The 26,208-nt window shown below is 45.5% G+C and overlaps 1 protein-coding gene across 1 annotated transcript in view; it reads right to left on the bottom strand.

Annotated features, from left to right (window-relative positions):
* The window catches only part of zc3h13 (zinc finger CCCH-type containing 13), a 59,761-nt gene that overhangs the window by 13,500 nt on the left and 20,053 nt on the right, over positions 1–26,208 (bottom strand). The window contains 9 exon segments of the mRNA XM_080423050.1: positions 1,221–1,907; positions 5,307–5,744; positions 7,659–8,225; positions 9,741–9,937; positions 12,767–13,211; positions 15,154–15,408; positions 17,243–17,480; positions 17,482–17,813; positions 19,533–19,654. Coding sequence (XP_080279176.1) covers positions 1,221–1,907; positions 5,307–5,744; positions 7,659–8,225; positions 9,741–9,937; positions 12,767–13,211; positions 15,154–15,408; positions 17,243–17,480; positions 17,482–17,813; positions 19,533–19,654 — 3,281 coding nt within the window.

The following is a 26,208-nucleotide window of genomic DNA, read 5'->3' as shown; positions in this document are numbered from 1 at the left end:
AGGAGACTCCTTTTACTGAACAAACACTCTATAGCAATGAGTATATAGAGCTATCAGAATATAGAGCTATTTAACACTTATTTTAACCAAAGAATATCACTTACCCTACCTTTAACTCGTATTTTGAGGACAGGAATTCAGGAATTCTTTACTGTTAAAGCTAAGTGTCACTGTCAGTGATATTTTTTTGTTTAAAACTAAATGTAAATTATTAAGTCAAAGCGAACTTATAGTAGTGAACTTAGTCATAGTGAACTTAGCTATAAAGTGGGGGGGGGGGGGGGGGATTTTCAGGTGGAATGCAAATTCCATCAGATCAGGAGAGAGAGAACCCGTTCATCAGCTTCAATTGCATAGGTTCGTAATTCTATTTTTTTTTTGTTTCATGATTTTCCAATTCTGTCATTAGTTTTTCCTGCATCACTCGGTGCCACCACGCTATGAGCTCGTAGATCTGCTATTTTTTAACAGCCAAAGTTGATAATGGTTCAAATGGAAAATGACAGATGCTGTCCCGGTCTTAACTCTTTGACTGCGGTTGACTCGATAACGCGTCAATTGCTAGTTTGTCCAGTTGGCTGCCGACGCGTTAGACGCGCGTTCATCGTTTAATCTCTGATCGCGCTATTCTGCAATGTTTCACTCTAGGATTCGAGTTCCACTTACTTCACCCACACTTGCATCCGGTTTTATGACGCAGATTCCGTTTCCGGTTTTCATTTTTTTTTCCTGGTCATTTTCGGCCAGAATAGGGAAACACACGTTTTTTCACACGGTATAAAAAACGAACAGAGAAGTCCACTTCTATAATCTATAGTCTGGGTGACGAACAGTCATCGCCGTCGTGTATCACATCGTAAATTTTTGCAATCGGAGAATCTGAGAACACGTCACATCCGGTTTGACGTATTTCACTGTTTGGGCCTGTTTGGGGGGGGGGGGGGGGGGCAGCTAGTCAGCGAGCTTATGAAAGTGTCTATTTGCTGCTCTCTAGTGGTGGAACGATCGTATGTGTTCAAAACCGCAGCTAGACTTACTATATGAAAATTAAATAACAAAATAACAAAACAAAAAAAATCGCTGGCACTGGGGGAGTACTTTATGAAAATACGCTGGCAGTCAAAGAGTTAATGCGCGTGTGTGTGTGTGTGTGTGTGTGTGTGTGTGTGTGTGTGTGTGTGTGTGCGCGTGCGTGTGTGTGTGTCTCTCTCTCTCTCTACCTGAAGACGTGCTGCGGCTGGGCTCTCCTCTCCTCAGCTGGTCGATGCGAGACTTCCTCTCGGCCCCGCCCGGCGGCTCTGCTCCGACCGCGGGGTTCCTCTCCCGCTCCCTCTCCCGCTCGCGCTCCCTGTCGCGGGACGAGTTGGCGCCCTGCTGCAGCCTCCCGCCGCGCCGCGCCCGGGGCCCCTGGGGGTCCTCGCCCACTCCCCTGTGGGCCGACTCGTTGGAGGGCGAGCGCAGGCGCCGCGAGGCGGCGGAGCCTCCTCCTCCTCCTCCTCCTCCTCCTCCTCCTCCTCCTCCTCCTCCTCCTCCTCCGGCGGCGGGGCCACGGCTCTGGTTGCTGCCCATGCTGCTGCTGCGCGTCTGCTGCTGCTGCTGCTGCTCGCCGGCGCCGGGCGGCGGCTTGCGGAGCAGCGGCTGGGACATGAGGGGCTGCGGGGGCAGGGTGGGCAGCAGCATGGGGGGGGGCTCCTGGGGGAGCAGCGGGGCGATGAGGGGCCGGCCGGCTCCTCCTCCTCGGTCCCGACCGCCCGCCTGAAGGAGGCCGCCCGGTCCGCCTCCTCCTCGCCTCGGCTGCTCCGCGGGGGTCCTCTCGGTGGCGGGGGCCGGGGGCGCCGCGTTGGCCGTCTCCACGCCTCCTCCTCCTCCTCCTCCTCCTACTCCTCCTACTCCTCCTACTCCTAGGGCTGTCACCGTTACAAGATTTAAGATTTTAAGACGATTAATTGGCGCGAATAATCAACGACTTCATTGTGTTTTTTTTGCATTGATCATTGGAGCATGAATACAAATGACATGTCTGTTTCGCCTTTAAAGGGATAGTTCACCCCCAAAATGACTTTTTTCTATTGATTAGTCTCCCCATGGAGACATGAATTCATGGATATTGTTTATTTTTTGTCTCATTCCTAAGACAATCATTTGATGACCGGCAGCGGTTCCGGTAGGAGACACAAAGAGATTCCTTTGTGTCTCCTACCGGAACCGCTGGTCATCACATTATTGTTTTAGGAATGAGACAAAAACTAAACAATATCCATGAATTCAAGTCTCCATGGGGTGACTGATCCATAAAAAAAAAGACTTTTATCCCTTTAACACATCCACCGCCAGAGGTTAATCTCATAATGTACTCACCAGTGCCAAGGTGTTTTTGTTGTTTTTTTCATGTCGCCATAGATCTTGTTAAAATCCTTAAGATTGAGCCGTACACGGTCTGTTTACATCCGCGACATCCCACTGTATCTCCCAGTGAAAACCACGTGTCAAACAGAGCCGCCATGTTTGAGTTCTGACCGTTTATGTTAACATGGGAAATGCGAGGATGAAAAACTACATTTTAGGTTTCAGGTTTACAGGGATTTTTGTGTACGACTTAGAATGGAGGCCGACGGGAAACAAAAAACGGGATCGCACTTCCGGTCGACTTCGGGTGGTGTTACACTGAAAATGGTCCCCCTAGAAAATTGAAAAAAAAAAAAAAAATCGAAGGAAAAAACTAGAGCCCGACCGATGCCAGATTTTTGGGTCCGATGCCGATACCGATTTTGAGAGTCCTGGACCACCGATTGCCGATGTTTTTGACCGATATTTTGTAATTAAATAAAATAATAAAAAATAATTTTCAAAAACGTATAAACTTCATTTTTTCATTAAAGTTAAGAATACAAGATTGAGAACATTTAAATAAAATGCAATCACATTATTACAAATAAACATGAATACAATTATTTGAAAACTTTAGTTACTAGTCACTTTGTAGATTTTAATTATTAATATTATTACTAAACATGCATTAACCACAAGTCTTCAGCCCTTTTTAAACTTCAGCTATTTGCAGTGGTGGAAAGTAACTAAGTACATTTACTAAATTACTGTACTTAGTACAATTTTGCGGTATTTGTACTTCACTTGAGTATTTCCAATTTCCAATACTTTTACTTCTACTCCACTACATCTCAGAGGCAAATATTATACTTTTACTCCACTACAAGTATTTGAAAACTTTAGTTATTAGTTACTTTGAATATTTTGATTATTATTACAAAACATACATTAACCACTTCAGCCCTATATAGGGCCATTTGAAATTAGCTGATCTGCAAGCTTGTAGATCTGCTATTTTCAAAAGATTTTTATACATTTGAGAACTTGAAATTGATTGAAATTTGATGCCAATACTTTTACTCAAGTACATTTTGAATTTCAGACTTTTACTCGTAACAGACTATTTCTATATTGCAGTATTGATACTTTTACTTAAGTAAAACATTTTGGTACTTTTTCCACCACTGGCTATTTGAAAATAGCAGATACAAGCTCACAAGTCACAACATGTTGCTATGCAGTGCTTTGTGAGCTTGTAGATCTACTATTTTGAAAACATTTTCATACATAATGATATAAAGGAGTGTAGTGCACTTCTAAATTTAGGATTTGGTTTTGGTCAATTGATTTAGTTTTCATATTACATTGACATGACGCTGTCACCGCATCCTGCAACAGACGTGCTCATGCAGAGCCCGTCCATCGATTGGTTGTGAAATCGCCCTGACAACCAACAACAACCAATAAAACCCACAGCTGTCCCTTCGGACTATAGGATCCATTCTAAACTATGGGATTGTACAACTTGAGCGTCGAGTCACACAGGCTTGAGGCTTTGAGCACAACAAAACTGTGTCCTTGTATTTTAGTTATGAACAAAGTCTTGCTGAGAGCAAAATGAACGGCCCAAGGTAAGGGTAATGCTTTACAAAGTTGTAAGAGGAATCCCTAGGCTTCATCTGACTGACCATCTTGTCCGCGTCTGATGAAAAGTGAAAGTAAATGAAACTCGCCCCAAATCACGCTCACCCCCATTCTTTTTCGCGGACCGACGGTTCTTGCATTTGTTTGATGATAAGGTTAGAACATAGTTTTACTGTGGTTACGTTTAGAAATAAGGTTAGGTAGGTTTAGGCATAGTTTACTGAAGTTACGTTTGTGAATACCGTGGGATTTTCCCCGGGGCGATTGTGTTTTAGGGCGACTGTGTTTTGGGGCGAGAGTTTTGGTATTCACCGTGCGTCTGCCAAGCCGCACTCCTCCGCTCAGAAACAGCGTGGAGATGTTAAATTAACGTCTCACTCAGACAGACGTTAATATATATTTCTTTAGCGATATACAAGTAGCTTAGAAGATTGTAGTAGCCTATGCCCAATTGCCCATAAAAATATATACCTAACAGTTGCATCATGATCCATAAATTAACGAGCCTCGCGTCGAGTCATTCATATCATTTATTAATTAATTGAGCTTGGTCTCTCTAGAAGGCATTGTAGTGGTAGATAAGTCGTAAAGCGCTTTGAGTAAGTTTGAGTACTTAGAAAAGCGCCATATAAATGCAATTCATTATTATTATCTCTCTCAGTATTATTGAGAGATTGTTGAGAAAAACGAGCAATCTTTGTGGATTTCACATAAATAAATATAAACACCTTTACCGCAGCTGCGCAGCAATTGCACAATCAGTGAAAATATTATTGACAAAAACATCGGAATGATTGTTGTAAGAATTGAACGAGCTAAAACCTTTTAAACAAAAAAATTACAGTTTTCATACACTATCATTTATTAACATTGAACAGCACCTGTGCCCCTCCTTCTATTCTATTTTATTTTATTATTATATAAGATGATGTTTGGCAACATATGTGATGTCTATTGTTTTTTTTTTTGTTTTATGTGTTTTGTTTTTGAAAACTTAATAAAATTTAAGTGAAAAAAAAAAAAAAAAAAAACATCGGAACATCGGGGGAAATAATGTCCGATGTCAACATCGGGGTCCAAAATGACCGATGTATCGGTTCCACCGATGTATCGGTCGGGCTCTAGAAAAAACACCCGGACCGTAGGACTACGGTTTCGGCGCTTAACAGTTGGATTTAACGGACCGTAGGACTACGTTCTTGGCGGTGGATGTGTTAAGGCTTCGTAATCGAAAATGTAAATTAAGGTTACGTGACCTTAATAAATAGCAGTAAAATAGCAGATCTACAAGCTTAGAATTAGACGATTATATGCGATAATTGTGACAAGCCTACCGCCTCCTCCTGCTCGTTCCCCGACCTCCTCATCCGACCAGTCGCTGAAGTTGGCGTCGATCTTGGGGAGCGGCGAGGGCTCCGCGTTGTTGTTGTTGTTGCCGCCGCCCCCCGCCCCCGTGGCCCCGCCCCCCCGGTGGTCCGGCCTCATCATCATGGAGGAGGGCGGTGGGGTCCGCGGCCCGCGCTTCCTCTTCCCCGCGGGCTGGCGGCCCCCCGCCGCCGTCACGCCGGCCGCCGCAGAGTCCTCGTCGGACGCGTCCGATTCCCCGCCTCGGGACCGCTTCCTCTTCCTGTCCAGGGCCTTCTTCTTGGGGCCTTTCCGGGGGGAGAGCAGCAGCGGGGGCGGCTGGGGGGGGCCGCCGTCCGACCCGCCGGGGGCGTTGGCTCCGGGGGGCTCGGGGTTGAAGCGGTCCGCCGCTCCGCCGGGGATTAGGGCTGTGGGTGGTCACGATTATGACGTTTAACATGACGATTAAAAAAAAACAAGATAACCTGATGAAGCTCTAACAGACCAAAACGTTGTTATTCCCATAATAAATGTAAATATTTGATGTTTAACACATTACCTGCCAAAGACGGACATGTCCGTCTTTTAACTCTTTGACTGCGGACGACGCGATAACGCGTCAAGTGCTACTTTGTCCAGTTGGCCGTCGACGCGTTCGACGCGCTTGACGCGCGTTCATTGTTTAATCTCTGATTGCGCTATGCTGCTTAATATTCAATGTTATTCTCGAGTTCCACTTACTTCACGGACATCTGCATCCGGTTTCATGGCCTGGATTCCGTTTCTTGATTTTTTTTCCCCAGTCATTTTCGTCCAAAATAGGTAAATAAACGATTTTTCACACGGTATAACGGACAAACGGACAGGTTCTCTTCTATAATCTATGGTCTGGGTGACGATCAGTCATCGCCGTCGTGTATCACATCGTAATTTTTGCCGATCAAAACAATCTGGGACGACGTCACATCCGTTTTCATGTTTTTCCCTGTCTAATCTATCAAGAAGGGTGAGAGAGACCCAACGACCTGATCACGCTGTCATGTGCTGCTCTCTAGTGGCGGATTTGTGCTGGGTCTTTAAATTATGTGTCCTTAAATTATTTTCATGAGAAAAATTCAAAATATAAAAACACAAATTGCTGGCACTGGGGGAGTACTTTATGAAAATACTCTGGCAGTCAAAGAGTTAAAATATATATATATATTATTAATTTTTTTTGTTGAAAAATTCCACACAGAACCAGAGATATCGCTATCTAAAGATTTATTGCTCCATTCACTCCCTGGTTAACTTATTACTTAAAAATCATGTATCTCGGCTCCTGTGTACTTTTTTTTTTTTTTACCATGTATTTTTTGGTGAAACATGCTTTTTTTCAACTGGCTGCAATTATGGAACGGATTACCGCGATCGGATGATTTTTTTCCCCACGATTCTACGAGACTCCTGTGTGTGTAATGAGCGGATCACCGTGAGGATGGTGATCACAGAAGATATTTTGTGACTACTTAAAAAATGGTTAAAAAAAGGTTACAAAATCTTTAAAAATGCTGGCACTGGGTGGGAATTAAAAAAATAAACTCTGGCAGGGAATGTGTTAAATAAAGCTGGAGGTTTGCCCCTCCCATTTAGACCTGAGGCCGATTCTAAAAACGCATTCTAAATCCTGACCTAAGTTTTCTGAAAAAAATCTAATATTTTTCAAAAATTACAACAAATGTACGTCGCTATATACTGTACATAGCAACAAGAACCCCAAAAAGGGTTCTTGTTGCTGAAAGGCATAGTTATAAATAGGGGTTCCCGTCCTGAAAGGCATAGTTATAAATAGGGGTTCCCGCCCCCAAAAAGTCTTTTTAATTGTGTTTGAACTGCGGGAGTTTTTTCTTTTCATGTGACAATTAATTGTCACACAAATAATTGTGGATTAAGGATTTTAATTGTGTTTTTTATCACTTTTACTATCACTTTATCACACATTATGAATAGAAATTACATTTCTGTTTCTGACTTTTAGGCTTCATAAACAAAAATTGCACAGGGGCATATTATGACAAATAACTGAAATATACCAAGAAATTACTGACATTTAATTGTATACTTAAAAAAATATATTTAAAAAAATGCAGAAATAGCTGATCTACAAGCTTACAACGCGTCACAAAGTGACGCGTTGTAAGCTTGTAGATCAGCTATTTCTGCTATTTTTGGAAAATGATTGAAAATGTATGAAAAAACATTTCAACATGGAAACTAATTATGACGATTATGCAATAAATGACAGTGATTATCTCAAATGATGCGACCAGGTGATTCTATGTAATAACTGTGACAGGCCTTACCTCCGGGGGCTCCCGCCGCCGCCGCCGCCTCCTCCTCCTTGCGGCCCTTCTTCTGTCCCTTCCTCTGGGACTTGGTCTTCTTCTTGCCCTCCTCGTGGCCCTGGGGCTCCTCCGGGCCCACGGGCAGCAGGAGGAGGAGGAGGGGGGCGGCGGAGGAGGAGGCCGTGGCGGGGGGCGGCGGCGGCGGCGGCGGGGGGCTGGGCTCCCGCTGGTCCCTGCTGTGGCTGCGGGCGTCACGGAGGAGGAGCAGGGGGGCTCCTCCTCCTCCTCCTCCTCCTCCTCCGGCGTCCGAGAGGAGGTGCTGCTCCCCGCCCCCTCGCCGGTCTCCTCCCCTGCCCCGCTCCCCGCCGCGGGGGTCGGCGGGGTCGTCGTGGCGGCCCCCGCCTCCTCCGCGGGCCTCCCTCTTGTCTCCTGGGACCGCCGGTCCTCCTCCTCCTCCTCCTCGGCGCTCTTCGTCCTTCCAGCGGCCGGGCCTCTCGTCCAATAGGAGGGCGGCGCTGGGCGGGGAGCGGAGCAGAGGCTCCTGGGGGCGGACCACCTGGCTCAGCAGGCGATGCTTGTCCCCGCCTACACACACACACACACACACACACACACACACACACACACACACACACACACACAGAGTGTACTCTGTTAACATCACTAATACCATCATCATCATCATCGTTTGATGTGCATTAGGCTAGTGGTTCTCAAATTGATTATTATTTAAGTTAAAGTTGTACAATGCAGAATCACAAATAACGATTTTTAGCAACCTCTGCTGGTCACTACCGTCACTGCATACAATTTCCGTAGTCCTCGATTACCCAGAGTTCCATTCGTTTTCACCGGAAGCCGGAAGCGTTTCAAAAAGCGATCTTTTAATTGTTTTATACTATCTACGGATCGTTTCTCTTAGCCAGTGGAGCATTAGTTACCATGAGCTGTGCTTTCTTTTTCTGTTCTTTTTCGATCTTCCAATCCTACATTCTCTTAAAATCAGCGTGAGGTTCCTTTTTGTTATTAGCGCGGTAGTTCCTGGCCAAACAGGAAACCGTTGCGGTATGACGTCGGCCAGGACGTCATGACGTTGGCCAGGAACGTCATTTTCCCGGGAAAGTCCCCCCCGTCCACGTTCAATAGAAAATATATAAATAAAAAGCTTCCGGGGGTGAAATTCATGGAGTGGGTGTTGTGAAACTTTTGCCACTCACAAAAGATATACAATTTAACTTTAGTTTTGTTGAAAACGTTACCTAGTATGCCTTTAAGTTTTGCCATAATCATGTCTTATGCAATAATCAGGTAGCTGATCAACATTGGTATTTGGTAAACAAATAAATTCATTATATATATATGTATATATATTTATCATATTCGGCCTGTCGGTATTCGCTTTTCGGCCAACTCCATTTTCGGCATTGGCCAAGAATCTAATTGGTCCAGCCACTGAGAACCGGGCAGAACAGTTTTTGGCCTCACCATGCACGACTACACCATGCACTACAGAGCTTTGTAGAATTATAGTAGGATTTGGCTGCGGACACCCCCCCATCTCAACATATGTTGTTCCAGGGACCCCCCAGAAGCAAAGATTTGAGTTAAAAATGTCCGCTTTAACAAATACATATATTCAAAGATTTGCACAAATTTTCAAGATTTTGCACAATAGCATAAGCTCATAGCGCAGCACTCTGTGCCACGCTATGAGCTTGTACATCTGCTATTTTTGAATAGCCAAATCTTAAAATGACACAGATGCGTTCTTAACCCATTAACTGCCAGAGGTATTTTCATATTTTTTTTAGCCAGTGCCAGAGATTTTTCATTGAAAAAAAAAAGTACTCAGGAGCCGAGATACAGAATTTTTAAGTTTTAAGTTAACAAGGAAGTGGATAGGAGTCTAGATCTTCGAAAAATCATATCCACTTGTTTTTTTTTTTAGTTCACGTAGATCTACGCGACTGGCACGTGGCGGCTTTAAATAGGTTCGCGTAGATCTACGTGATTGGCAGTGAATCAGTTAATGGATTAAGAGGTTCTGTGTTTCCAAAGAGAAAAGGAGTGCGTGTCCCTTTAATAAAATAATGTCCCTACCGTCAGGTGGAGGCAGACACACTGGGTTGGGGAGGAGGGGCTGGGGGTGGAGCTTGGCCTGCCCTCGGCCAATGGGGCGCTCACTTTTCTCTTCCGCGCTGTTGTAGCCGTCGCTGTCCCCCGGCGTGAGGTCACGGGCCGCCCGCTTGGGCGAGGGCCGCGGGCTGGGGCTGCTCTCTACCCTGTGCCTCTTACGACTGTGGGAAGAGAGGGATATAAGAGAAGAGAGGGATATAAGAGAAGAGAGGGATATAAGTGAGGTACTAAGTGATATATGTCAAGTGAGTGTCAAGTGATATATATATATATATATATATATATATATAGTGACTATCGGGATATAAGTGAGTACTTGAGTGAATGTACTTTGTTACTTTACACCACTGATGGTGAACAATGCTTAACATCTTTATATAAGCCAGTTTCTGAGCACAAACAGTAGTACACAAAGACACACACACACTCACACACACACTCCACAAAAACATATAGGGTAAGTTCAGAGATTTTAGACCATATAATAATTTGTTGCTTACATACCTGTATAGAATATTACTATCTAGCTGCTAATAAGGTTGGGCGATTGGATCGAATATATCGGCAGTCGGCGATTCCATGAGTCCAATCGTCGAATGCTTTTCTTTTTTTTTAATAAATTTTATTCCACAATTTTGCAATGATACATCACATGACTATATATGTGAATACATAGTACATGACATCGCATAGTTACATTTACCGGTATGTTTACCAGCGGTTTCAAGGTCAGTGCTTTCTTGTGGGTTTTCTATTTTTTTTAAACGTCCCCTGCTTCCTAGTACCCCCTCCCTACCTTCCCACCCACCTGACCACCCCTTAAAACTAAAAAAAAGAGAGAAGGGAAAGTTAGAAGAAAAAGCATTAAGAACAGAAGAAAGAAAGAGAGAAAAGAAGAAAGAGAGAAGAGAAATAAAGAAAAAGAGTGAAAACAGCATATTGACTCATCCTCGAATGGTGCGTGCGCCTCATGTGTTGCAAGTACCTCACACTCCACACCCCCAAATTTCGGATGGTCCATCTAATCAAGTGCAATGTTCTGTAGTGCATCAAAGTGGGAGATGAGAGGCTGCCAGTGTTTATAAAAGTTTTCAACAGAGCCGCGGACAGCAAATTTAATATTTTCAAGTTTCAAAAATGACATTAAATCCTGCAGCCAGGATGCGTTTCAATGAGGTAAGTGGTTTTTCCATAGGAGGAGGATTCGACGACGAGCAATTAAAGAAGCAAATGAAACTATATTCTTTTGTCTGGTGTTCATTCGGGTCCCCTCTTCTGGGACACCAAAGATAGAAATGTAAGGTGATGGGTCCACATTCAGTGCTAATATTTTGGAAATAGTATCGAAGAAATATCTCCAGTATTCCGTCAGGCTTGGACATGACCAGAACATATGAGTCAGATCGGCTGGTGCCTGAGAGCATCTGTCACAGGCATCCGAGAGATCTGGGTATATTCTCGACAATCTAGCTTTGCTATAATGTATCCTATGAAGTACTTTGAATTGGATGAGACATAGTCTCGCACAAGTCGAGGCTGAGTTAATAGTTTTTAATGCAGCGTCCCAGAATGTGTCTGACAAAGTGATGCCCAGTTCCGATTCCCACCCCGCTTTGATCTTATTCAAAGCGGGAGGGGTCGGTGCCGATAAGAGATCATATAAAAAAAGAGATGTGGCCTTTTGACAACTGAGTGACTGGTAGAATATGGTCAATACCCGAAGCCGGCGGGATCTGTGGAAATGATAAAGTATTGTGTCTAGCGAAGTTACGAAATTGAAAATATCTGAATAGATCAGAGTGTTGAAGGTTAAATGTGGAGCGTAGCTGTGTGAAACTGGCAAATGTGTCGTCCATGTAGAAGTCTCCTAGGCAAGACAACCCTTGTAAAGCCCAGCTGGAGAATCTTCCATCAGGTCGAATGCTTTTTATAGGCGATTTTTCGGACGATATGTGTCATTTTATTTTGCAAAATAAATGTATCCTAATGGTCTGCCTCCTCGAGAATTAAACTCTTCAAATATAGCCAAATTAAATGTAAAGTGCAATACAAAGCGTGCGCTAAATGTTAATCAATTTGGGCCGTTCTAATAATGATTGATGATGATGATGAATCCATCTCCCAGGGGTCTAGCGCATAGTAACGGGGACAGACTCCCGCGTGTTACTCGGCTGATACCGACAATAAGCCATCTCCCGACCTACTTATTATGAAGGCACGCTCTTGTTGCGCTTATTTCTGACAAGTCTAGACTAAAAAAAAAACAGTCCCCTCCCTGGTAGGTAGGCTACTGAATGGAGCAGAGGGGAGCAGAGGAAAGAGGGAATAGCTTTTGCTTTCCTAGTTGTCTGTTTATCAGCAACTGTACGTTTGATGATAGCTTTATATATATTTTTACATACAAAATTGAAACTACAGCTCTAGTTTCTGCAAATCCTCACTGTGCATTTGCAAGCTTGATGATGCAGGAACGCATGTCTCACAAGATCAAGCACTTGATTCTTAACTTTTGCTGTGAACTCGATAAAAACTTGTGTCAGCTTATGCTTATATCACCAGTCAATCAATGCGATTTGAAATGTGAGTTCACTCGCGATTCGACGGAGTCGACGCGTCCCTTTAGTTACAGGGAGGGGGGGCTGTAACACTGCACGTGTTACAGCCCAAAGTATACTCCGTCGTACGACGGGGTTGTGCGCCGCAAATAGCAGATCTACAAGCTCACAACGCGTCGCGGTTGTGAGCTTGTAGATCTGCTATTTTTGACACGCGACCCGCTGTACGGCGAAGTATAACTCGAGCGTAAATGACTGGGGAGCTGTTCTCACATTGCTTTTCTAGCGCGAATACATCGCCAATCGGCGATTTTTGGGCCGACGATGGCCGATAGGAATATTTTTGACATATCGCCCAACCTTAGCTGCCAACATGCATTCCAAACAAGTAACACTAACATGTCATAATGGTGTCACGGCCCTACTGATACGTGCCTGGTCTTGCGGTCCTCGTGGGCGTCGCGCACCGGCCGCTCGTCCCTGGGGTCGTCCCTCCTGTCGCGGCGGTCCTCCCACTCCCGCTGCCTATCCCTCTCCCGCTGCTCGCGCTCCCTCTCTCGCTCCTTCCTCTCCCTGTCGCGCTCCTCGCGCTCCCGTTCGCGGTCCTCTCGCTCGCGCTCCCTCTCCCGCTCGCGCTCCCTCGTCTCCCTCTCTCGCTCGCGCTCCCGCTCTTTGGCCCGCTCTCTCTCCCTCTCCGCCTCCTTCTCCTTCTCCCTCTCTCGGTCCTTCTCCTTCTCCCGCTCCCTCTCTCTGTCGCGGCCCCTGTCCTCCCGTCTGTCCTCGCCTCCTCCTCTGTCCGCCCGGCGCTCGTCTCTCCGGTCGTCTCTCTCTGACTCCTCCCTGCTGCCCTGGTGCCTGCTGGGAGACGACGCTCTTGGCTCTGAAAGAAAAACACAAACAGGCATTCGGTTAAGAACAACCAATCGCATATCCTTTTGTTGATTTCGTCGACTAAAACCATGACGAAAAATGTTCGTCATATTTCACTGCCGAAAACTAAATACAAATTAAATAAAAACTAAGCTACGATGACTAAAACCAAGACTAAATATACTGACAATTTCGTCAACAGATAAAAACTAGACTAAAATGTTAGTGAGGGACTAGTGGAGAAGAGATCCAGTAGCACTAAAAGACAAGTCATTTTATGTTTGGTTGCGCTCTGAAAATAGCAGATCTACAAGCTCACAACGCGTCGCAGCGCAACGCGTTGTGAGCTTGTAGATCTGCTATTTTCAGCATGCAACCAAGTGTATAATCAGCCATTACGACGCCATCAAGGCAGCGCCAACATACATTTTAAATGTCAAAATCAACACTGTGCTTAGAACATTGTACACTATTTCATTTCCACCAGGAGACCATGTATTCGGTCCTCTGTGTGTGTGTGTGTGTGTGTGTGTGTGTGTGTGTGTCTGCAGCTAATCTGGCATACTTAGTACTAGGGGTGGGACGATATGGGTACCTCACGATACGATATGTATCACGATATTAGGCCCACGATAACAATATATATCACGATATCTGAAAATGCCGATATATTGCGATATCACGATATATTGCATGAAATTTCACCAACGATATATCACGATATCTGAAAATATCGATATATTGCGATATCACGATATATTGCATGAAAATTCACCAACGATATATATATATATCGATATATCGTCCCACCCCTACTTAGTACTACTAGGCAGATGAGTGTCGTTTCTTGTGCACGCTGACAGCAGGCCAAAGAGTCAAGGACCTCAACTCTCAGATATATATCGGCTCTGTGCATTAACTGTAGTCCCAGTTTTCACATTTCCAGTTCATTTTCCCACGGCTTTGTTTTGAGTGGCTCGGCAGCAGGTTTGAACCGGAAACACATGACGCCCGTTTCCGGTTCAAATCTCCTTTCAGTTTCTAGTGCCATGTAGAAACTAAACCCACAAACCTGACTCGTTCTCATCAGAAATCACCAACCAAACCCATGATAATTATGCAAGGGATAATTGACTCCGCTACGCGTCCGTGCATAATCACCCTGTCGGGATTTATTAATCAATAATGACCGGCTACCCGTCAATTATCCCGCTTATTACACCGCTATTTCACCCAAAAGTAACAAAAAGGAATGAAGCATTGTTTTGAAAACCACTCTTGAGAGCAACGTTTAGCTGTAAATTACACGGTGTGTTTGTTTACATGGCTGTCATGTTGGATACAGGTCGATACGAGCCAGGTGCTCCGAGTCTTTGCTTAGACAGCGCTCTGTTATTGAGCTCATCGGTCGTTATCCAGAAATGACACGATTGACACGGCGATTGGCCAATCAGAATCAAGCGTTCAACCAAGCAGTGTAATAAGATAAGAGTTTGTGTCACCGGAGACCCTGCTGCCACCAGTGTTGCCAGATTCCGTGAGAGAAACAAGCAACCAGGTCTAGGGATATTAAAAAAAAGCAGATCTACAAGCTCATAGCGCTGCACCGAGTGCCGCGCTATGAGCTTGTAGATCTGCTATTTTTGAGAAATCTTATCTTTGAATATATATATATTTTAAAGCGAACATTTTAACACAAATCTTTGCTTCTGGGGGTCCCTGGCACAACATTTTCAGATGGGGGTCCGCGGCCAAATGCATATAAATTTAGGGGTCCTTGGCATGAAAAAGGTTGAAAACCACTGCCCTAAACCAATCACAAGGGATCCCCACCCCCACCCTGACTCTCATTGGACAATACAATTTGTACCGAATAAATCCTAGGTTCACTCAGAGAGTGGTCTGGAACCAGGCTGACACCCCCTCCACCCCCCCCCCCCCCCCCACCCTACCTCTGTCTCTGTTGTCCCTGCGATCGTGGCCTCCTCTCCTGTCGTAGGAGGAGTCTCGGCCCTGCTCCCTCCGGTCGCCGCCCTCGTAGCGGTCGCGGTCGCCGCCCCGCTCGGAGCTCCTCTCGGAGCCGCGGTCGGCGGCGCTGCGCTCCGCGCTCCTCTCGCGCACGCCGCCGCCGCCGCCGCCGCTGCCCCGCGACTCCCAACTGTCATGGCTGCTCTCCAGCTGGGAGCCCCGGGAGTTTCTGCTGGAGCCTGATGGAGGAGGAGACGCATTGATATGAGGGCTGTCGCCATGACGACATTTTACATGACCATTAAAGCTCTACTACCAGGGTTTTTCAAAAATAGTACTCAAAAACTGCTAGCAGTTTACATGGTAAAACATAGGAAAGTTATTTTTTTCTCCGTTAATTTTTTTTACATTGAAGTGAATGGAGCAGCAACTTTTTGGAAAATGTTATCTCCTGGTTCTTTGTGAAGAACGGAAAAACGGAAAAACCAAAAAAATAAAGAATCATTTTAGAAATATTTTTATTTTGTTTTTGATATTAAAAAAAAAAACGTTTATAAAAGTTTTTGGCAGGCAGAGAGTTAATTGTCAACACAAATAATTGCGATTAACGATTGAATTGTTTTTGCTGTTTTTTGTCGCCGCTTTTGGCGAACATTGTAACATACGAAAAAACAAAAAAAGAAATCCGTTTGTATTTTAGGCTTTGAAGTTGCACAGGGCAGATATGACAAATAACCTTAGTATGCAAACACATATTTAATAACTTTATACTTTAAAAAAAGCTCGCAACGCGTCGAGCTTGTAGATCTGCTATTTCCACAACTTTTGGAAGGAAATATGTTTGGAAGCATGTTCAAACATATCTGAACATTCCTCAACATGACGATTATGCAAAATGAATTGCGATTATCTGAAATAATTGCGATTAGGCGATTATGTAGTCATTGTGACAGGCTTATCCGCCATGTGGTGGTTTAGGGCGAGTCTTGGCTTTATTTGCATATCGTTCTTGTTGTGGGGCAGACAACATCTCCATATTTTAACGTTTTGTGTTTTTTTCCCCGAAAATGAAGGCCCCTAACTTGATCATACTACATCGTCACACAACAGTCTCAAAAGTAGCAGATCTACAAGCTCGAACGTGTTTTGAGCTTGTAGATCTGCTACTTTTGAGACTTTAGAATTTGAATCCAAAATAGTAGCAGTTTTGGACGAATGAGGTTTCCACCCCGACAGACTATATGGTATATAATTTATATCAATTCCCCCAGCTGCAACAAGGCATCTAATGTTATGCACAATACGGATACAAATATATACATATACTGTATGTATATATATATATATATATACGGGTCATGACCTTGATCTCCTTTAGGGAGAACAAACTATTTTTTATTTTCTTCAAGATATATTTTTTTAATCCATTTTAAGCTTTATTTCCGTGTAGAGAGACAGGAAACCACAGAGAGAAACAAGAAGAGACAAGCAAGACAAGACAAGACAGGGGTCGGATTCAAACCGGGGTCCTCACGCTGACAGGGAGCTTAGTGATTTTAGCTATAGCGATTATTTTATACTTTGGCTATTCAAAAATAGCAGATATAGAAGCTCATAGCGCGGTGCTTGGTGCGCACTAGGGCTGGTGAATTAATATTCGAATATCGAATATTCCTCGAATATGGGGAAAATATGTATATTCGAATATGAAAATTAATATTCGAATATAAACTTTTTTTTACATTTTAGTTTATTTGACAGGGACAATACAAAAAACAATGTATCAAGTTATAAAAACATGTTTTACTGGATCCGATACTCGATACATTGTTTTTTGTGTTTTGTATTGTTTCTGTCAACAACAAAAAAAAGAATATATTATAATAATGATAATATTCGAATATATTCGAATATCTGCCAATTTTTAAGACCAATATTCGAATATCATTTCTGAGGAAAGTTGACAGCCCTAGTGCGCACTATGATCTGATTATGCGATTACAGTTGGTGATTATGTGATAATTGTGACCGTCGCGTTATGAGATTGAGACAACAACTATTTCACATTCTAACCTTTCTCCGACGTCTCGGCGGCGCGGCCCCTCCCTCGGCCGTTCCTCTCCGACCGGACGTCCCCTCCCCCTCCCCCCCCTCCCCTCGGCTCGGCCTCCTCCGTCGTCCCGTCCTCCTCCTCCTCCTCCTCTCCCTCCGTAGCTCTTCTCCTCCTGGGACGGCGGCGGCGGCGGCAGCTCCTCCTTCCGGCGGGGGGGGTCGTCGCCCGGTCGCTCCCTCTCCTTGTCCCGCTCCCTGTCCTTGTTGTCCCTCGCCGTGTCCTTGTTGTCCCCGCGCTCCCTCTCGCGCTCCCTGTCTCGCTCGCGCTCCCGCCGCTCCAGGGACTCCCGTCCGCCGCCGCCGCCGCCGGAGGAGCGCGTCTCCCCTGCTCCCCGGCCGTCCCTGGGGTCCTTGGGGTCCCCCCCCCGGTGGTCGCCGCGGGAGGCCTCCCTTCCTCGCTCGCGGCCGTCTCCGCCGCGCCGCTCGCGGCCGTCTCCCCGGGCGTCCCGGTCGTCTCGGGACGAGGCCTGCTCGGAGTCGTAGTCGCGGTCGTCGCGGCCGCCGGCCTCCTTCTCTCTCTTGCTGCGGCTTTCTGTTGGAGGGGGGGAACAGACACATTATCTCTGTCATTTTAGACTTCCTTTGGCTATTAAAAAAAAAAAGCTCATAGCGCGGCACTCTGTAATAATTTTGGGTGGACCTTGATATGGAATAAGTTTGAGAACCACTGATATTATAGCAACAACAAGTTTTTTCAAAAAACTGTTTTGGATTTACAAGACATTTGTAGAATCCCCCAGAAGCAAAGATATGAGTTACAAAGGTTCGCTTCAAAAAAAGTATATATGTATATATATACATATATATTCAGGGATTTGAAAAATTATAATCACTTTGATAGACTGGTTCTAATTATGGCGTGGCTTCCCTGTGGATCTCTGACATCGTGATGTTGATGACATCATATTGAGGATGTCAGTATTGCCCAAATATTCAGGGACGCTGGAGCCAAGATCACAAAACTAGTTTTTTGTCTCCGCCGGAGGTGGAGAGTATGTTTTCGTTCTGTCCCGCTGTGTGTGTGTCCCGCCAGCCAAGCTAACATTGGTCAAACTTCACGTGACACGTGACAATATGTTGTCACCAATGCTTTTGATTGGCTAGCGAGACGCATGACGAAATAAAATCCTATAAATAGGTGTGTCACCTCTGAGAACACCTAACATTGGTCAAGTTTCACGTGACATCACAATATGTAATATAAATATATAAATAGCTTAGACAGGAACAGTACTTTCCAGTATGCGGAACAGTTGTTCACATCCATCAAAAAAACACAACCCTAATTAGAACATTCCCAGAAAACTATGGTTAAAGATAGGTGTGACTCTAACCTATTTCATTTGATTAAAATAGCACGGGTCTGCTGGCGGAGACTTGTGCTCCGAGGAGCACATTTTCTAGTTTAATTGTCAAATAGAATTTTTTAGATAAAAAGTGAAAGGGAAGACTGGAGATCTCTGTTGGAACTGTTACCCCTGCGACCCCATTCCGGATAAGCAGTTGAAGATGGATGGATGGGTGGATAAATATCAGATCAACAAGCTCGCAACGCGCTGTGAGCATGTAGATCTGATATTTTCAAAATGTTTGCCTCTTTCTTATATTAGACAATTTGGCCAATGTTTGACCAGTTTGTATATAATATATCAACACACTATATTATAGTTTGTTGATTACTTTTGCTGCAGTAATGGGCTTATTTCTTTTCAGGTATAGAGTACAGAAGTCCTGACGTCACTCGTCCATCCCCTGGGTCGTAAAGTAATTTCTCTATGGAGAATAACATTGGATTATCATAGAATCGTCTCATAATAAGAATTGTGGTCCAAAAATAAACAAACTGTGTCGGCGATATTGTCAGGGAGGAGGCTCTGTATCGTTTATGATAGTCAGTCACTCATATTTGATACAGTCCGTTTCTGGAGAAAATGTAACTAATTCGGCGGAAGTAACATTAGCGTTTTCTCACCGTCAGTTGATGCTTCATATCCATAAGAGTCAAACCGCCGGGATCATTTGTTTATTTTTGGAACGCAGTTCTTATTTGACACGATATTAAACACGTCTATGGGGATTCAGAACGGGGGTGGGGAAACCGCGACCCAGGTAGGATGTGTAAATCACGTCAGACTTCGGTGCTCTATCCCCAAAGAGCCACAGTGCAAAAAAAAAAGAAATCCTGAGATATAACTGAATAAGAGCTGCAGACATGGAAGTCTTAACGGTGAACATTAAAGAGAACATTTACCATCCCTGCGCTCGTGCCGGCGCTCCTGGGCGGGCGGCGGGCTCCTCTCCCGCTCGCCGCGGCTCCTCTCGCGGCCCTGTGAGTGGCGCCGGGCCGGACCCGGGCTGGACCTGTCGGTAGGCCTGTCACAGTTATTACATCATCGTCTAATCGCAATTATCTGAGATAATCGCAGTCAGTTTTGCATAATCGTCATAATCGTTTCCATGTTGAAAAATTTTCACACATTTTCAAATGTTAAAGATAGCAGAAATAGCTGATCTACAAGCTTACAACGCGTCAGCTTGTAGATCAGCTATTTCTGCATGTACTTTTACATGTACAAAATTTTTTAAATGTCAATAATTTCTGTGTATATGTCAGTTATTTGATCGGTCATATCTGTTTTAACTCATTCACTGCCAATGACGTCTTTAAAAAATTTTAAATAAAAGTTCGCGCACAGAACGAGAGTTATGCATATAACTAAGGTTCTACGAATTCCGGATGACCGCCAGAGGCAGTGTTTTCAACACCTGGATATCCATCACGCGCTCGCGTATGGGTCGAATATTAATACCAACAAAGTCACTCGTGACCTGTGTGCACGCACGCCACCTATATAGGGGCGGGGCACACAGCGTTCATCCTCCTGAAATCTTTTCGTCGAGAATGAGATTCCGAGTGACAGTCAACTCTGGCGGTCATCCGGAATTCGTAGAACCTTAGTTATATGCATAACTCTCGTTCTACTTCATTCCTACTGACCGCCAGAGGCAGTGTTTTCAACACCTGGATGACTAATACCAACATAGTCACGAGGAATCTGCGCTTACCGAAGTCGGTTTGCGGATAGAATAAACAGACAACACCACAGCCGTCGCCACAGGATGCGAGACGGCCAGGTTGACTATATATATAGGAGCGGGCAAAAGCCCATGAAAGATGAAGCCCATTCGGCTGCATCTTCTGGCCTGCTCCAAGCCTGTATCACTGAGGGAGAGGCTCTGGCAACACCCGCGGTCAAGAAAGGCCTTGGGGGAACCTAGAGGCCCCCTGAAGACGTACATTTGCCTGAACGCAGCAATGAAAGTCTCCATTAAGCCAAGGCACAGCTGTGCCCTTCCTCACAGACAAATACAACCAAACTCCAGCCATCACAGCTATGTCCTGCCACAGAGCCCGGACGGGACACAATAGGCAGGTACTAGAATGCAGTTGCTCCACCTCTGGTTGAGGAGCAAACTAACAAATCAATAGGCTAGCTGACGTGAAATGCAGAAAGCCTCTGAGAACGTAAGGAGGGGTCGGCCATATAGTAAACCAGACCCATCGGAATCCCACTTTAACAGTCTCTGGCAATGGCCAGGGCATGAAGCCCATCTACTCACTTTTGCAGATGAAGCAGTGAGGACAAAGTACTAGCAGATAGTCATCTGAGAGCAGCCCGATGTACCGGCTGGGGACAAAGCTTCCAATACCACAGGCAAGCATCATGAAGGCACCCATGCAACCTGTGGGGGCCACACGCGGAGAGCATCTCAATGGTAGAGAGGCTGAACCCTCTATCTAACATCATCCGCAGATATCTAGGGCAGCATAAGCACAGAGCAACGCTCCAACCTATGCAGTGGCCCTTGTCCCGACTAGAGCACAGTCTACACTCGCTGGCGTGCAACGCCCTGGTGTACGATGCACAAAAATCCAGTAATTTTCGGACAATAGTTTTGAACTTCAGTGGTCAATGACGCAGCCGAAGGTTAGGAGTGAGGATGCCAAATGCACCTCCCCCCCTAACTGTGACAGGAGATCTTGTCTCTGTGGAGAGGCCAAGGCACTTCATTGAGAAGCTGCAGTAGGCCCAAGCATCTTGCCCTAACGGACTGGTCTGTCCCGGAAGGGAGACCTACAGTCAACAACGCGTTATGCCCTCAAGGCTAACGGTACTACCGCTCTGCCATACCTATGCACGTGATCCGAACTGCTATCGGATCCAAGAGGCTTCCAGTGGGAAACAAGTCCGCAGCCTGGACTGTACACCCAACAAGCGCATTGCTATGAAATTTGCAAGATGAGGCAAGGTCCACGAAAGGAGCTTCCAAGCCTCCTGCAGAGACTGACTGGGTCAAGCGCCCCAGAAGGCAGACTGTTGACCTATTGTGTTATTGAACACGGCATAAACATCCTGAGGGCCAGGTGCACTGCACGCAGGTCCAGTGCATTAGCGACACTGGCTGGAGACCCTCATCATTCTGTTGCAGTCTTGGGGTTCGAGGCCCAAGCCACAAATATATATGCACATTTGTACATGCGTGAAATTTGTCCGCTGTATTTATTTACCCATCCTAGAACTACTAGGAGCAGTGAGCAGCCATTCCCCGGCGCTCATGGGGCAATTAGGGGCTCAGACAGGGACACACATCGACCCACTTCTGGCCTGGCGTCGAACCCGGGACACCCAGAGGCTCTGGCTCATTACCAAAGTAGATAGTGCCAATTCTCTAACCATGCAAGCAAACGCCTAGAGTGACAGGCGCTGTATAGGCGCTGTATAGGCGCTGGATAGGCGCTGGATAGGCGCTGTGTCTGCGCATCAACACTCGCATGCCGGAGGGCCAGGGCGACCGTTATATGGCCAGCTGGGCTATGTACTCTCAACGCTTTCGTCCAGCGACAAGCAGTAGCGGAGTGGGACACACTTACTATGCTGAAGCTATGTTGCGGTGGTCCGCACGTGGTTCCTCAAAGCGGCAGAATGGGATACATTCTCAACGCTGACCCCTTTTTTTTCCTTCCGTCCAGCGACAAGCAATAGCGGAGTGGGACACGTACTATGCTGAAGCTACGTTACGGTGGGCCGCACGTGGTTCCTTTCCTTTTCCTCTGGCCAGCGACCAGCAGCAGCGGAGCGAGACACACTTCCAATGCCAGCGGTATATTCCAGTGGGCGCACGCCGCAGTGGCGTGGTACCTCCAAAAGCGGCAGAGCGAGACACACTCTCAACGCTAATACTTTCCACTCCTTTCGTCCAGCGACAAGCAGTAGCGGAGCGAGACACACTCCTAATGCTTACGCTATATGGCGGTGGGCCGCCCGCCATGATTTCTCAAAGCGGCAGAGCGAGATGCACTCTCAACGCTAATCCTTTTCCCTTCTGTCGTCCATTGACAAGCAGTAGTGGAGCTACCAGCAGCAGCGGAGCGAGACACACTCCCAATGCTAGCGGTATATTCCAGTGGGCGCACGCCGCAGTGGCGTGGTCCCTCAAAAGCGGCAGAGCGAGATGCACTCTCAACGCTATATCGCTGATCCTTTTCCCTTCTTTCGTCCAGTGACAAGCAGCAGCGGAGCGAGACACTCCCAATGCTAGGGGTATATTCCATTGGGGGGCACACCGCAGTGGCGCTTACAAATGCAAAATACAGCATGCAGCTGGTATAACATGACTGTCAGTCATTATTTCTTGTTTCCTTTTTTCCTGTCCAGCCTCATCATGATTTGTGTGCATGGGGATCTCATCTTAAACAAGCTCAGTGCTTAATGAGTTTTCCAATTTAGTAGACCTTGTACTGTGAATTTGTACTTCCATGTACTGCTTTCAATTCAGTGGCCCAGAGTTCGTCATCCTGACAATTCCTCTAGCTGAGAAAGCATCCTGAGGGCTCAATGCTAGCATCCCTGTGGGAGGCAAATCAGCCACAACCACGGCCAACCCAGTCGACCTTTCTGCCAGCAGTATGCTGCTGCAATTAGAGCCGAAACATTCACAGCCATAGCCTGTGTCAGGCACCATAGTCGGGACATGACCGGCACAAGTAATGGACCTTCTCTTCTGGGACCAGAGGGGACCAGCAATTGTTGCAATAATCCATGGGCAACAGCAACAGAGTGAGACACTCAATACTACTGATGACGTAGCCGTAGCAAAAGCGAGAATCATTCAGGCTACAGTGTCAAGGACACAGTATGATAGTCAAGAAGTGGCAAAGCGAAACCCACTTCAGTCGTCATATAGAATTATTTAAGAATATTTCACTACCAAGCACATAGCACAGTATACTGCATATGTTGAATAGCCGTAGTGAGTACCAGGTACACACAGTATTAGTGGGTAACAGCAGCAGAGTGAGATACACTTAGTGCTATTGGTAACGTAGCCATAGCAAAAGAGCGAGAATTGTTCAAGCTACAGCGTCAAGTACATATGTACTTGTTAATGTATTGCGTCTTGGACACAATTAACACAATTAACAGTAATGTTAATTAATGTTGTCTTGGACCCCCAGGAAGAATAGCTGCTGGTTTCCCCTTTTGCCGCAGCTAATGGGGATCCATTGCCAATAAACAAAGCTTATTGATTATCAGTACACAGAGTACAATGTTACTAATATGTAACTTCGTCGTAGCAAGGAGCAAGAACCACTCAAGCCACAGTGTCAAGTCATGTGTCAAGTACCCACAGATTGATAACCAAGTGATGGCAAGCAAGACACACTTGAACCATACCAGTATTATAATTCCATTTTACTACCAAGCACAAAGCAGTTTAACCTGAATAGCAGCAGCGAGTCACACTCAAGCTATGATACACACTCAAACTGTGAGGTTAAGCACCCACAGTGGCAGTATTGGCATATCCCTGTATGTCACGGGCAAAATATGCTGCTTAAGTCAGTAGGCTACTACTGAGCAGCGTTCTACCACTTGACATGTGTTCTGGCGCTCAGGAGCTGGGACATGTAGCACACATCAGCTTGGTAGTGTGTCACTCTCTGAACATAGCACCAAGTACATGCAGTAATAGGTACACAGTATATCGTCCAATAACGACAGAGTGAAGCACACTATGGATGCTAAAAAGCATTATTTTACACTTTGGGCTATTCAAAAATAGCAGATCTACAAGCTCATAGCGCGGCACCAAGTACATGTAGTAATAGGTACACAGTATATCGTCCAATAACGACAGAGTGAAGCACACTATGGATGTCCTTTATTAGCTGCAGCTAAATTATATTTGGACTGGTTAAATTGGGGTTTGAACCAGGGACCTACAGACTTGCAGGTAGACAGTGTACTGACTGAGCCATTGGATAGCAATCAAGCTAACAAGCGCCATATGTCTGGTAGATAGAATGTCTGCGTCAGAGTGAGAACCACTTCCAGCAAAAACCTTCACAGAAGCGCTCATACAGTGGTGTAAAGTAACTAAGTACATGTACTCAGTACTGTACTTAAGTACAATTTCGAGGTATTTGTACTTTAATGGAGCCCAGTTCTCTGCCACTGCGCTCATTAACGCTTTGGTCGTCTCCTCGAGGCGAAAGAACACCTTCTATGAGACACATTAAAAGCGCACTGCAGTGACATTTTCGGTCATTTTATTTTGAAGGTTCAGTCTGAAACGTCGGCTCAACCGACTCTACACCAATCAGAAGGTCCCATCCCTTCAAGCTATGGGACGTTGGATCTCAATCACTTCAGCCGTGCGCAACACGGCTAGTGTTTGTTTACAAGTGAGAGAGAGACGGCCAGTGAAGCGCGTCGGATATGCTCAAAGCGGCAGAATGGGATACATTCTCAACGCTGAATACTTTCCCCTCTTTTACTTTATTTGTCTGTAAACAGCACAATACATGCACTCACCGTCGCCAATGTACAGCTATGGCTCCATAGTTCAACACAACGGTGGTGCGGGGAAAGCTCACGGTGTTATTGTCGTTAGCTCCAATGCTAGCAAGCAGCCGCTAATGTCTCCATTCACCGTCCCATGCTTTTTTCTATTTTTTTTCCTCCTTCCTTCCTTGTTCCTTTCCGAGAGCCCCTATGAACGGGGTAACGTAATTCCATGGTAGCAGGCTACGCAGTCTCTGGAGGACGGTAAACCGTAGCTCCAACCTGTTGGTTACGAAACTTCACGCGTAGCTGCAAGTTCGACCTACGCTCTGGAGGCGAAAAGATGAAAGAGGATGAACGCTGTGTGCCCCGCCCCTATATAGGTGGCGTGCGTGCACACAGGTCACGAGTGACTTTGTTGGTATTAATATTCGACCCATACGCGAGCGCGTGATGGATATCCAGGTGTTGAAAACACTGCCTCTGGCGGTCAGTAGGAATGAAGTAGAACCAGGAGATAACGCGATCCAAAGATTTGCTGCACCATTCACTTCCTGGTTAAAGTATTTGGGAAATATTCTGCATCTCGGCTCCTGTGTTTTACCATGTATTTTTGAGCGAGACGTGCTATTTTCAACGGCGTATAACAAGCCAACGGGAGGTCGTGATGACATTTTGTTTTCTTCACGGAAGCACAGTGAAACCCTCCGTGATTAGCAACCATCAGGGGATCCATCATACTGGAGATAACTATTCTGCGACTACAGAAAATCGAAAAAAATCGCTGGCAGTCTGGGATTTATTTATTTGTATATACTCTGGCAGTGAAAGAGTTAAATTGTTAATCGCAATTATCACATTGAGTGCCAGGGCTTTTTTAAAACAGGGTACAGTCGGTGCCTGGATTTTTAACAATTTTTTAACCTTTTTCAAGTAGTCACAAAATATTTTCAGTGATCACCGTCCTCAAGGTGATCCCCTCATTACACACATAGAGGTCTCGTACAATCGGGGGGAAAAAATTTAAAACATTAGGTAATCCGTTCCATAGTTGCAGCCAGTTGAAAATAGTCGAAAATA

This window comes from Gymnoscopelus braueri (genome assembly GCF_963280865.1).
Source record: "Gymnoscopelus braueri genome assembly, chromosome: 24".
NCBI lineage: Eukaryota > Metazoa > Chordata > Actinopteri > Myctophiformes > Myctophidae > Gymnoscopelus > Gymnoscopelus braueri.
The sequence above is the reverse complement of the archived record's forward strand: the minus strand, read 5'-3'. Positions and strand labels throughout refer to the sequence as shown.